Source organism: Myodes glareolus, chromosome 9 (assembly GCF_982192425.1).
Source record: "Myodes glareolus chromosome 9, mMyoGla1.1, whole genome shotgun sequence".
NCBI lineage: Eukaryota > Metazoa > Chordata > Mammalia > Rodentia > Cricetidae > Myodes > Myodes glareolus.
The window spans coordinates 28,114,797-28,126,707 of NC_142034.1; the positions used below are offsets into that span (position 1 = coordinate 28,114,797).

The window sequence follows — 11,911 nt, forward strand, 5'->3', positions numbered from 1 at the left end:
ACAAATCTGTCAAATAACAGCTTTATTGAGCTATATAGCTCACATGATGTCCCGCTCACCCACTTTAAAGCGTGTTTCCCCACCATTTTCATGTCTGATTATCGGTTTAACTATCTCCAAAGCCAACTTTAACCATTACCGTCGCCTCCTAAGAGACTCTGTAGGGGCTGGAGAGATGCATCAGGGCTAAGAGCACTGGCTGCTCTCGCAGAGGACCTGGGTTTGTTTCCCAGCACCCACATGGCATCTCACAACCATCCATAATTTCAGTTGCAGGAAATACAGCACCCTCCTCTGACCTCAGTGGGCTACCTGGTGTGCACACAATGTACAGACTCATACAAGCAAAAACACTTGTCTACATGAAATCAATTGATCTGTTTTTATTTTATGTGTATGAGCGTTTGGTTTGCACATATATTAGTGTGCCTCCTGCCTGCCTGGTGCCCTCAGAGGTCAGAAGAAGATGGCTCTCCCGAAACAGGAGTTACAGATGGTTATGATCCTCCAGGTGGATGCTGGAAGCTGAATCCAGGTCCTCAGCACGAGCAGCAGTGCCCTGAACCATGGAACTATCTCTCCTGCTCCAAATACACTACTGTGATCTTACTGGGTACCGAGATTCATGTTCGTAATTTCACTACTTTGAAGACAGAAGCAAGGTGATTGCTGCAAGTTCAAAGCTATCCTGGACTACGTCATGACCTTGTCTCAAAAAGCAAATCAGCAACAAAACAAGTCAGAAGGAAGGAAGGAAGGAAGGAAGGAAGGAAGGAAGGAAGGAAGGAAGGAGGGAAGGAAGGAAGGAAGGGAAACCTTATGTTTATCATTTTTTATCTTTTTCAAACTACCCACTTCTTATTTTTTTCTATAATTTTTGATTAATGAACCTGGGATTTTTCTAATGAACAGATTCTGCTCATTAAACCAACAAAACCAAAACAGCAATAAAAAAATGTAGAACAGTTTGGAACATGGAACGAGACTGGGACTGACGGTCAGTGGCCTGCCAGTGAGTAGCTAATCTTCATGACTCTTGGCAGGTCAATGGTGCCATTAGCATGATCTTAGGGTAGAGTGTTCTGTCCTCTGATGCCCAAAGCCCAGCCACTGGATACCCGAATAGGCCAAAATAAAGAGTCAAATAAATATTTCATAAAGGTAAACCTCAGGCCCCAGAAAAGTAATGTAGACAACAATGACCCTTTTCAGAGTGCCATCTACTGCAAAGTTATTGGGGAACAAGTGACTAATATTAGTCAGTTGTGTGACCCCAAAAGTTAATAGGATTTTTTTCCCCCTCTGTAGTAGGGATGGGAGCCAGGGCCTCAAACTTGCTTAGGCTCTGTCTTAGCTACATCATCAGTCTAACTGACTTTTTGTTTGAGGCAAGGTCTCATGTAGTAACCTAGTCTCAATCTCCTTGTGGAGTTTAGGACGGCTGCTTAAACTCTGGATCCTCCTGCCTCCACTTCCCAAGTGCTGCCGTGACAGGTGTGTGCCACTATATAGGGCTCCCAATGATCGATTTATCGTTTTTATTAATTTTTAAATATGTGCTTAATGGGTGGGGGTGTAGGTGAGGATGGCACAGCACACACGTAGAGGGCGGAGCCCCACCTTCTGGAGTCCATCCTCTCCACCTTCATGTGAGTTCTGGGGGTCAAAACATTAGGCCCACATCATTGGGTGGCAAGCACACTTACCCTCTGAGCCGTCTTGCTGGCCCATGGTTAACTGATTTTAAAGTTGAGTAAATCCAGGCAACTAAAATCAAATGAAGTCCGATTTTCCTCAATTTCAGTTCCCGCTTGGAAGAGTCAGAAATGCCTCTGTCTGAAGCACTGACCTCCCCCTCACGGGACTGCCCCCTTCTGCAGCCCTGAGTTCCCTGCACGGCTGCCCCAGCATCAGCACCCCCTTACTGTTGAAGAGCTGAGTGTTACGTTTAAGTTCCTCTTAAGGACCAGGCACCGGTCCAGATGCCTTCACAGGCATCTTCTCTTGAAAGCTTCCTGGCAGCCCCATTAAGCATCCATCCACTCCACAGAGGTGACCCCGAAACACGGAGTTCCACTTTCTTACCCAATGACATGAAGTCACCTGGTGGGTTAGGAAAATCTCTCCAGCACAACTTCAATTCTCCCTGATTTGTAATGTATTTCTCCCCGATCCTTTTCTCTCTCCCTTTTTTGTGAGACAGAAACACAAGCTGACCTTTAATTCTTGGTAATCCTCCTGCCTCAACCTCCCAAACACTGAGATTACAGATGCATGTCCCTGTTCCCGGCAAATGCTGTGTTCTTCCTGTTGTTGATCCAGACACCCACGTTATCTAGTGATCTCTGAGTCTGAGGCCAGCCTGGTCTACTCAGTGAGTTCCAGGCCAGCCAGGGCTACATAGTGAGACCCTGTCTTAGGAAAACAAGAACAATAAAATCCCCCCAAACAACAACAAAAGTCAAACCTGGCCATGGAAAAACAGAGTTTATGAACATATCCATTTTGTTCTAGATTCACATAGTTGATGTGATTGCTAACTTCAGCTAAAGGAAGATTAATAATTCTTAGTGTCTACCCTTCTCTGGTTTGCACCCCTTTCTGCTTTCAAAACTGCATTGAAAGAGGATGAGTGAGAGAGAGACCAGGGAGCAAAAGACACCAAAGCTCATGCACTAGGTTGATCTCTGGGATCCACCGAGTAGAGGCAGGCAGCCAACTCCCTCGGGTTCTCCTCTAATCTTCACAGAAGCCCTGTAATATGAGTATCCATACACACGCACACACGAATAAGTGAAAAAAGGCACAAAAGGCCCACAAGTAGGGTTAATAGCAAGATGGCAGCTAAGAGATTTTGAACCGCCATTTCTCAAGCTTTCTTCTCCCAATGCTCTCTGTCTCCTGAGCCGTTAGTTTTATTGACAGAAGATGTGAGTGAATCTTCTAGACCCAGCTGTCTGGAACAGGTTCATTTTGTATTGGTCATCAATTTGCCTGGCTCCTGTAGACAGAACATTCAGTCACGTTACATGAAGCATGTGCACTACTTAGAGACAGCAAGAGAGAAAAGGCTGGACTGGCTGAAGCCTGGTATCCCAGGGTCAGGAGAGCTGCCTGGTGTGGGTGGGGTCTCATCTGTGTGTGTCCCACTCGTGCTGCAGCCAGAGGATAGAAAAACGGCCTTCCTGACTTGTGTGCTCTAGGGTCACATACTGTCGGGCTCAGCCACTGTTTCTAGAGGGGACAAGGACAGAGAGCTTGGCCCATTCTCTTCTGTTCCTCCTGGATGCTGTGTGCCCAGAACCTTAGCTTCCTGAGGCCCGAAGAAAAGTGAGAACTGCTTAGCAATGAGTAACTCCAAAGCCCTCCAGATCTTTCCAGTCTGCAAACAGTCCCTCCAAGCCTCTCGCGTGTGTCCTGACCTTCTCACACACACCATCTCCGCCACCTCTTCCCTCACATGCCAGGATTGGCATGACTCAGAGGCCACAACTCACTCTCCTGGCTAAGCCAATACTCTGTGGAAAAGAACTCTTTTTTTTTCTTTTCTGCCTTTCCCTCCCTCTCTCCCTCAAATACTTTCATATCACGTGTATGGGTAGTTTGCCTGCATGTATCTGTGCACCACATGCATGAAGTGATGGAGGAAGTTGGTACTGGAGTTACAGATGGTTATTAGCCACAGTGTGGGTCCTGGGTTCTCTGGAAGAGCCCCCTTACTTTTCTTGAAACACCGCGCCCCATGTAGCCCAGCCTGGGTTCAAGCTCCCTAGATAGTCAAAGAAGAGCTTGAATTCCTGATTCTCCTACCTTTACCTCCAAAGTTTTAGGATTATAGGGATGTACTGCCGCACATGGCTTTCTTTTCTTTCTTTTTTTAAGCAAAATTTTTACTTAATTAAAAAGTATGTGACTGAGTATTTTGCCTGCATGCATGTGTTGTGTATTGCATGCATGCTATAGCTATTTTATTATTGTGTGTGCATACGTGTGTGTGCGTGTGTGTGTTGTCAGTTCCTTACTGGGCCGTGATGTCTGTTCCCTCTTTTTTGTTTCTTTGAGACAGACTATGAGCACCCAGGAGGGGGACGAGACATGGGCGCCTAAAATCAGGTCATAGTCTAACCGGAGAGACAAACCAAGTTAAGATTCAATTCAGTGAGCTACGTCTCCCGGCGTTCAGATCGGAGCCAGGTACACATTATAAGTAATTGACTGTAAGAACTAAGAGTTCCTGCACGGGTCATGAAAGTTGCCCCGATGCTGGTTGCCACGAGGCCCATTGCCCACTCCACGTCCTTGGGAAAGGACAGACGGGCTGCGCCCTTGGGAAAGACTAGGCTGTGAGTACGACAGGGTCCGGCAGGTGGCGCCGCAGATCCGAGGCCCAGGGCTCTCTAGCCGCGCCGGGAGAGGCAATACGAGGTCACACAGCTCCTCGGACTTCCGCCGGGGCGACCCACGCGGTCCAGCCTAGGGCATACTCTTGCGCCCTGGGCGCGCTGTCGAGGTCTCGGAACCCTGCTTCTACAGCCTTGCACGCCATGGTTTCTTCCCGGGTCCGGATCGGGAGATGGGTGGCAGCAGCCAGGGCGGCCCACAGGCGCCCCCGTGTGGACAGTCCCGAGTCCGCGAGCACGCGCGCCGCGCTTTACGTGCACGTGAGTGGGCGGGGGAGGGCAGAGGGAGTCCCTGGTTGGCGCTTGTCTTTCTGTTGTTAGTTTCCGTGCTCCAACATCAGTCACATCTGGCATAGCATCTGTCCCCCACGTTCTACCCCACCGGAAAAAGTCTTGGGCCAAAGACCTAAAAGTCTGGTGCTCACCAGCTGGGTGACCCTTTGGAATCTTGTCCTACCAGAGCGGGCATAGTAATCTCAGTGCCACCTGCCTAGGGGCGCAGAGTGGCTTAGTTGTCGCAGCCACCGCTGACCAACCATAGAAAGAGAACGGGAATGTGTGAGATAAACCCTGGAAATAGCCTGGGCAGCCCAGAGCCCCACCTCAACTTGCACACGCACCCCTCCTGTCCCCCCCCCCCCCAGTGGCCCTATTGTGAGAAGCGCTGCAGTTACTGCAACTTCAATAAGTACATCCCCCGCGGCGTGGAGGAAGGGGCCTTGCAGAACTGCCTGGTGACGGAGGCACGGACGCTGCTGCGGCTCAGCGGGGTGCAAAGGTCGGTGTTCGGGCCAGTAGACGAGGTCTTGGAAGAGAGGTCCCTTGGGGCTTCACCAGTTTTTACGGCTCCGTCCTCTTCCTCCAGGGTGGAGTCTGTGTTCTTTGGTGGGGGAACCCCGAGTCTGGCCAGTCCTCACACTGTGGCTGCTGTCCTGGAGGCCGTGGCACAGGAAGCCCATTTGCCTGCAGATTCGGAAGTCACATTGGAGGCTAACCCCACTTCAGCCCCAGGTTCCAGGCTGGCAGCTTTTGGAGCAGCAGGAGTCAACAGGTTGTCCATTGGTCTGCAGGTGACCCATTTTATCCACCCTATCCCAGTGCACCCAGACCCTAAGGTGGCATTCAGCCATTGGGAAAACATTTCCGGGTACCAGGTCTAGTACACGGTAGACTGTGGAGCAATACTTTTTTTTTTTTTTTAACCGTTCTGTCTGTTGCTATACTGGCCTATATGCTTCCTTGACGTCATCATCATATTGTTATTGCTGTTTTGCAACACTGTACCCTGTAGCTCAGGCTAGCCTCAAATTTGATAGGTAGCCAAGAATGACCGTCTTCTGCCTCCATCTTCTAAGTATTGGGATTCCAGTGCAACCACGTCCACTTTACGTGGTGCTGGGGAATCAAACACAGGTATGAGGGGCAAGCAATCTACAAACTGAGCTTTATCCCCTGCCCTTATTAATATTATTATTACTTTGATAGCAGAACTCACACTGTAGCTCAGGTTGGCCTTATACTCGCAGCAATCTCCCTGCCTGAGCCTTCCAAACACTGGGATTAGAGGCACCACGCCTGGCTAGTTTACCCTTTTGTATTCCAGGCACTTAACATGGTACCTACTACATAGTAGATACTGCATGGGTGTGGATGGCCCAGTGGTTAGAGTCCTTACTGTGCACGTGGGAACCAGAGTTTGGATCCCCAGCATCCACACACGCGCCAAGTGGGTATGGCAGCCTGCCTGTAGTCCCAGCACTTGGAGACACAATTAAAGGGGTCCCATCCCCCTCACTTAAGGCTGGCTAGCCAGACTTCAGCTTATCAGCTGTGGTTTTGGCTTAGTGAATATGGTAGCAAAGATTTAAGGAAACTCCCAATATCAACCTTAGGCTTCCACATAAACACACACACACACACACACATGCACTTGTCCTCACCCTCACATACATGTGAACACATATACACACAGGCACGCTACACACATTCAGACATCAAAGAAAGAAAGACTAAAAACAGGGCGGGACTTGTTATAAGATTGGAGATGGAGACAGGTCAGCAGCCAGAGCATGGCGTGGTAAATACTGCCTGAGGGACACCCAACCTGATGAAATCCTGGAAGCCTTCCTGAAGGAAGTGATACATGAGTGAGACGGAGCAGGTGTTCACCCAGTAAGGGGGTGTGGGAGGAAAGGGCACAGGATGTGGAAGGACGTTGCATGTTTTGGGGGAAGCTGTGTCATCCCCTGTGACTGGGGACAAGGCTGCCAAACAGGACTGAGAGCCTTCAGCTCTTGTGGGAGTTTGGGGTTTCTTCCATTGTGGAGCCTCTGAAGGTGTGTTTATGAGTCAGGAAAAATCTCTGCCAGGTTGACCTCTGATGTTTCTGTATCCCCCATTTACCACAGAGTAGACCACGTCACTTAGAGTTTGGGGTCACAAGATAGTCCTGATACATCATGTCTGGATGTTTTTGCTCAAAGTGCTTGTTCCCCCCCCCTTCCTTTCTTTGAAGACAAGTTTTCTAGCCCGCTCTGGCCTTAAATGTGTCGTGTAGCTGAGGCCATCTTTGAAGTCTTGATCCTCTTACCTCCACCTCCCCAGGTACTGGAGTTACAGATGTGGGATTACACCACACCTGGCCTCTAATTATGAGGAAACAAGAGGGAAATCTAAATTAAGAAACCCTTAGGTATAGGTGTGGTAGTACACAATTGTCACCTCACTCCATAGGAGGCTGAAGCAGGAGGATTGCCTAGTTCAAAACCAGCCTGAGCTCTTTAGTGAAACCTGGTCTCAAAAGGCAACAAAACACAAGAGAGCCAGAGTTATAGGGATTAATGCACCCTTCACTGAGGAGTAGCTCTGGGTACTGCCTTGACCACCTACATTGTCACCCCCATCTGTCTTTGTGTGTCCCTCACATCTGTGCCCCAAATAAGGCTGAGTGTTGCTGCCTCCCTTGTTACACCCGACCCTCTCTCCCCAGTCCCTGGATGACACGGAGCTGCAGCTGCTGGGACGGACTCACTCGGTCAGCGACGGTTTGCAGACTCTGGCAGAAGCCAGGCGCCTCTTCCCTGGCAGAGTATCGGTGGATTTGATGCTGGGGCTGCCGGCACAAAAGGTGGAGCCGTGGCTTCAACAGCTCCAGAAATTGCTGTACCACTGCGATGACCACCTCTCCCTCTACCAGCTGACCCTGGAACGGGGCACCTCACTCTTTGCCCAGGTGCAGCAGGGCACCCTCCCAGCCCCTGACCCCGACCTGGCTGCTGAGATGTACCAGGAGGGCAGGACGGCCCTTCGAGACGCTGGCTTTCGCCAGTATGAGGTCTCCAACTTTGCACGGAACGTGAGTGCTGGGTTGATGACCGGAGATGCAAAATCACTGGGCTGAGATGTGACCGGGAGAACGAAACCTTCTGCAGAGAGGGGTTCCCAGTTGGGTGCACTCAGACCTGAGTTGGTGAGACATTCTCATCAGATGCCGCTGACCTAAACCGAAGCCAGCGTCGCCTCTTTCAGTGCTGACAATTCCCTCCTTTCCCACAGGGGGCGCTCAGTACCCACAACTGGACTTACTGGCAGTGCGGTCAGTACCTTGGCATTGGGCCTGGTGAGTCGATTGTGAACACCCGAAAGCATGATTCAGGAGAGGAGCATTCTGGTTGTGTGAACTTGGACTGCTCATTTAACCACTCAGAGCCTGCATTTCCTTATGCAAAGTACACAAAACTTCTCTGTGGAACCGCGGAAAGGGAATCTCCAGGCCTTTGCAGCCTGGTGTCTTAGTTCTGAGTCTGGTATAGAACAGAAACCCCTGGGGGCTTGTTGCAACCAAGAATGCTGGCTGGACCCTCCCTGCAGCACCTCTCACTGGCAGAGCTGGAGCAGGACCTGAGGATTTACATTTCTAGTGGTCGCTTCGGGGACCACCCTTGGGAAAGTCCCTGATTTAAATCTGATAATTCACCACGTTAACTTACTTCTGTTAATGTGTACGTGAGGGATGGTTGTTTGTTGATGTTGTCAGGAGCCCACGGACGATTTGTGTCCCGGGGAGCCGGAGGTCACACCCGGGAAGCACGGATCCAGACGCTGGAGCCAGACAACTGGATGAAAGAGGTGATGCTGTGTGGTCATGGCACCCGGAAGTGTGTTCCCCTGAGCAAGCTGGAGGTGTGAGTACCTACGTACACAGGGCTCTTCACCAAGGGCCTCCTGAACCCCAGAAACCGCTCTCTGCCTTTTACATCATTATTGCCTGCCTTGACTCTCCCACTCTGACTATCCTGCGGGGGTTCTAAGCCTAACATCACATTCCAGCACTGGGCTTAAAGAACGTGAGAGCTGGGGCTGGAGAGATGGCTCAGTGGTTAAGAGCATTGCCTGCTCTTCCTAAGGTCCTGAGTTCAATTCCCAGCAACCACATGGTGGCTCAAAACCATCTGTAATGAAGTCTAGTGCCCCCTTCTGGCCTGCAGGCAGAATGTTGTATATATAATAAATAAATAAATATTAAAAAAGAAAGAAAGAAGAACGTGAGAGCTTTCCCCTAAGATCCCATGTGATTTTCTTTCAGGCTGGAGGAGGTTTTGGTTATGGGGCTGCGCACTGATGTGGGGGTCACTCATCAGGTAAGGGACTGGGGATTCTTAGATACATCAGCTCAGCTCCTCTTAAGAATCAGCAAACCCTCTCCCTCCATCATCTGAGTTGACAGCTGGAAGATGGGCCTGGCTCGCCGAAGCCTGATGACAGAATCAGTAGGCAGTGCTGTATAATGGTCAGAACCTTAGACTAGGGCTGAGTACTGGTTTTGGTTTTTCAAGGCAAGGTTTCTCTGTGTAATCCTGACAATGCTGGAACTCACTCTGTAGACCAGGCTGGCCTCGAACTCACAAAGATCCACCTGCCTCTGCCTCCCGAGTGCTGGGATTAAAAGTGTGCACTACCATACCTGTCGCCCAAGTACTCTCAAGTACACTGAAACTTCAGATGGGAAGGGTAATAGATAGTGACTGGGGTGGTGGTGGCGCACACCTTTAATCCCAGTACTCGGGAGGCAGAGGCAGGCGGATCTCTGTGAGTTCGAGGCCAGCCCAGTCTACAAGAGCTAGTTCCAGGACAGGCACTAAAGCTACAGAGAAACCCTGTCTCGAAAAACAAAAACAAAAACAAAAAAAAGATAATGACTAATTAGATTCAGGGTTACTGTGGATGACGTTTGGGTTATGAAGACCATTCGAGGGGACAACAGGAGAGAGCAGAAGAAACTTGTCATCCCCTGCCTTCCCCATGCTGGATTTGGGTCTCCACATGCACTGAGAATGCAAGTGCTCTCTTTCTCTCTGGCCGTTGACCTGTCCGGCCTGGCGTTCATGAACGTCATTGCTCAGACACCATGCTGGGCTTTCCCTGACCCCTTCCTGGATCGGCCGCCTGGCCCTCAGCCAGCACATTGCCCTAGCTCTTCTGGTTTCCCAGCTCTGGCAGCGGTTCGAGCCCCAGCTGACCCTGTGGGACGTGTTCGGAGAAAGCAGGGAGGTGGAGGAGCTGCAAGCGCAGGGTCTGTTGCTGTTGGACCACAGGTATGTTGGTGCAGAGGGGGCTAAGGGGTCCCTGGGAGCCCTGACTACAGATATAGGCATGGGCGGGGGACTGGGCATAACGCGTGTGCCTCAGCTAGATGCACCCCTCTTCAAAGTGGCGGAAACAAGAAAGACCAATAGTGAAGGGTCTGTGGGGTCCCAGGGGTGCACGGGCAGGAATGGGCCATAAAGCGGTAAAGGAAGAGTCATGCCCCGGCCTCTCGGTTTCCCAGGGGTCTCCGGTGTTCGTGGGAGGGGCTAGCTGTGCTGGACTCACTGTTGCTGATCCTCCTGCCTCAACTCCAAGAAGCCTGGCAGCACAGGACTCCCTCACCTGTGTCAGGAGGATGACCAGCTGCTCCCACACCACAGGGCAACAGCGGTTGGACTTCCAAGTTTGGACCAGCACGGCGGACATCTCTCCTCTGCCTGCTTTAAGGTGCTGGCCTCTCTGCTTTAAGTTGTTATTGCTTGGCCCTGATGGCCCCCCATGGGGATGGCTACAGTGAACCGGGAGAAAGAGCATCTCTGGTCCTGGAGCTGGTACCCACCAACATCTCAGGGGCCACAGATCAGCCTGTGTTCCCATGTGAGCCTAGGAGGTACTCGTCACAGTGGCTTTTGTTGGCACTTTTGGACACTAAATAACAAGCAATATTTGGAAGTTATTCTGTAGGGAATTGTCTGTTGGAGAAGTCTCCCTCATTCTGGAGTAAAGAGTTACTTACTGAGATGGCATGTATGATCAATAGAACTAAATCCCCTCCGGGTATCTTAAACAAGAAAAAAACAAAGGAATGGGATATTTACAAAACCATTTGAGAAGCTGGAGGGATGGCTCAGTAGTTAGAACACAGCTCTTCCAGAGGACCAGGGTTCAGTTCCCAGCAGCCATGTGGTGGCTCACAACCATCTGTGACGCCCACTCTAGGGGACCAGGAACCCTCTTCTGACCTCTGCAGATACCAGGCACATATGTGGTACATGGACATTCATTCAGGCAAAACACTCATATGCATAAAATAAAAATAAATCTTTTATTAAAAAACATATTTGAGATTTTTAGTCAAGGCCATTTGTCGTACAGAATGGGTCCCATACTCTGGGTTTATCTGATTATCTGATTGTTTCCTTTTCTTTTTCAAGACAAGGTTTCTCTGTGTTATAGTCCTGATTGTCCTGGAACTCATTTTGTAGACCAGGCTGGCCTCAGACTCACTGAACTCAAGTTAGGATCAAAGCTATGGCCTTACTCAAATCGGACAATTATTCTCTTGCTGAACTAAGCCTGAGTTTCCTTTTTTTTTTTTTTTTTAAAAATGAGCGACCCTCAGTGTTAGAATCCAGACCAGACTCCTGCTCACCTGCAGCAACCTCCTCGTTCTATGCTAGAAAAGCCAGGCTGGGAATCCCTAGCCCCACTGGGCTCCTCGGTGTCCCACCCTATAGACCCCAGGTTGTCATACTCTCTGGACATGGGAGGGCTGCCATATTGGGTTTGCCTCAGCTAGACGCCCCCTCCTCTTCAAAGTGGCTTATTCCTTGCTGGCAATGCAACACCCTCCTTCCTCTCCCCTACTGCCTGCAGTGGAGTCGGAGACAGCCCTGAGGAAGGCAAACCCTCCCCCTTCCTCCGAAGCCTGTAGGAAGGGACCCCCCCAACTTTGCCTTGCGGAACTTGAATTCTCTTCAGAGCCCCAGCTATGTTATCCTTGTGCCCATAGCACTGGGGCCTGAATGCGCCTCAGAGTCCACACTGTGCTGCTGCCTGTTTGTGTGTCTGTCACATTAATACTTCTGTCAATAAATCTCTTTCTTTTAATAAATCTCTTACTCTTTGTCTTAAAGAAAACCTAAATGTCTTCCGCCCCCTTGAGCCATTCCCAGCCTTTCACTCTTTCTTGAGAATTTTTTTTT

General features: G+C 50.2%; 1 protein-coding gene across 1 annotated transcript; it reads left to right on the forward strand.

Annotated features, from left to right (window-relative positions):
• The first annotated feature begins 4,369 nt into the window (after window positions 1-4,369).
• Rsad1 (radical S-adenosyl methionine domain containing 1) lies at window positions 4,370-11,046 on the forward strand. The gene is made up of 9 exons (XM_048446937.3): window positions 4,370-4,661; window positions 5,045-5,178; window positions 5,266-5,470; window positions 7,390-7,755; window positions 7,956-8,019; window positions 8,437-8,584; window positions 8,986-9,040; window positions 9,891-9,994; window positions 10,228-11,046. The coding sequence occupies exons 1-9, from the start codon at window positions 4,545-4,547 to the stop codon at window positions 10,343-10,345; spliced, it is 1,311 nt and encodes a 436-aa protein (XP_048302894.2). The 5' UTR covers window positions 4,370-4,544; the 3' UTR covers window positions 10,346-11,046.
• Window positions 11,047-11,911: the final 865 nt, after the last annotated feature.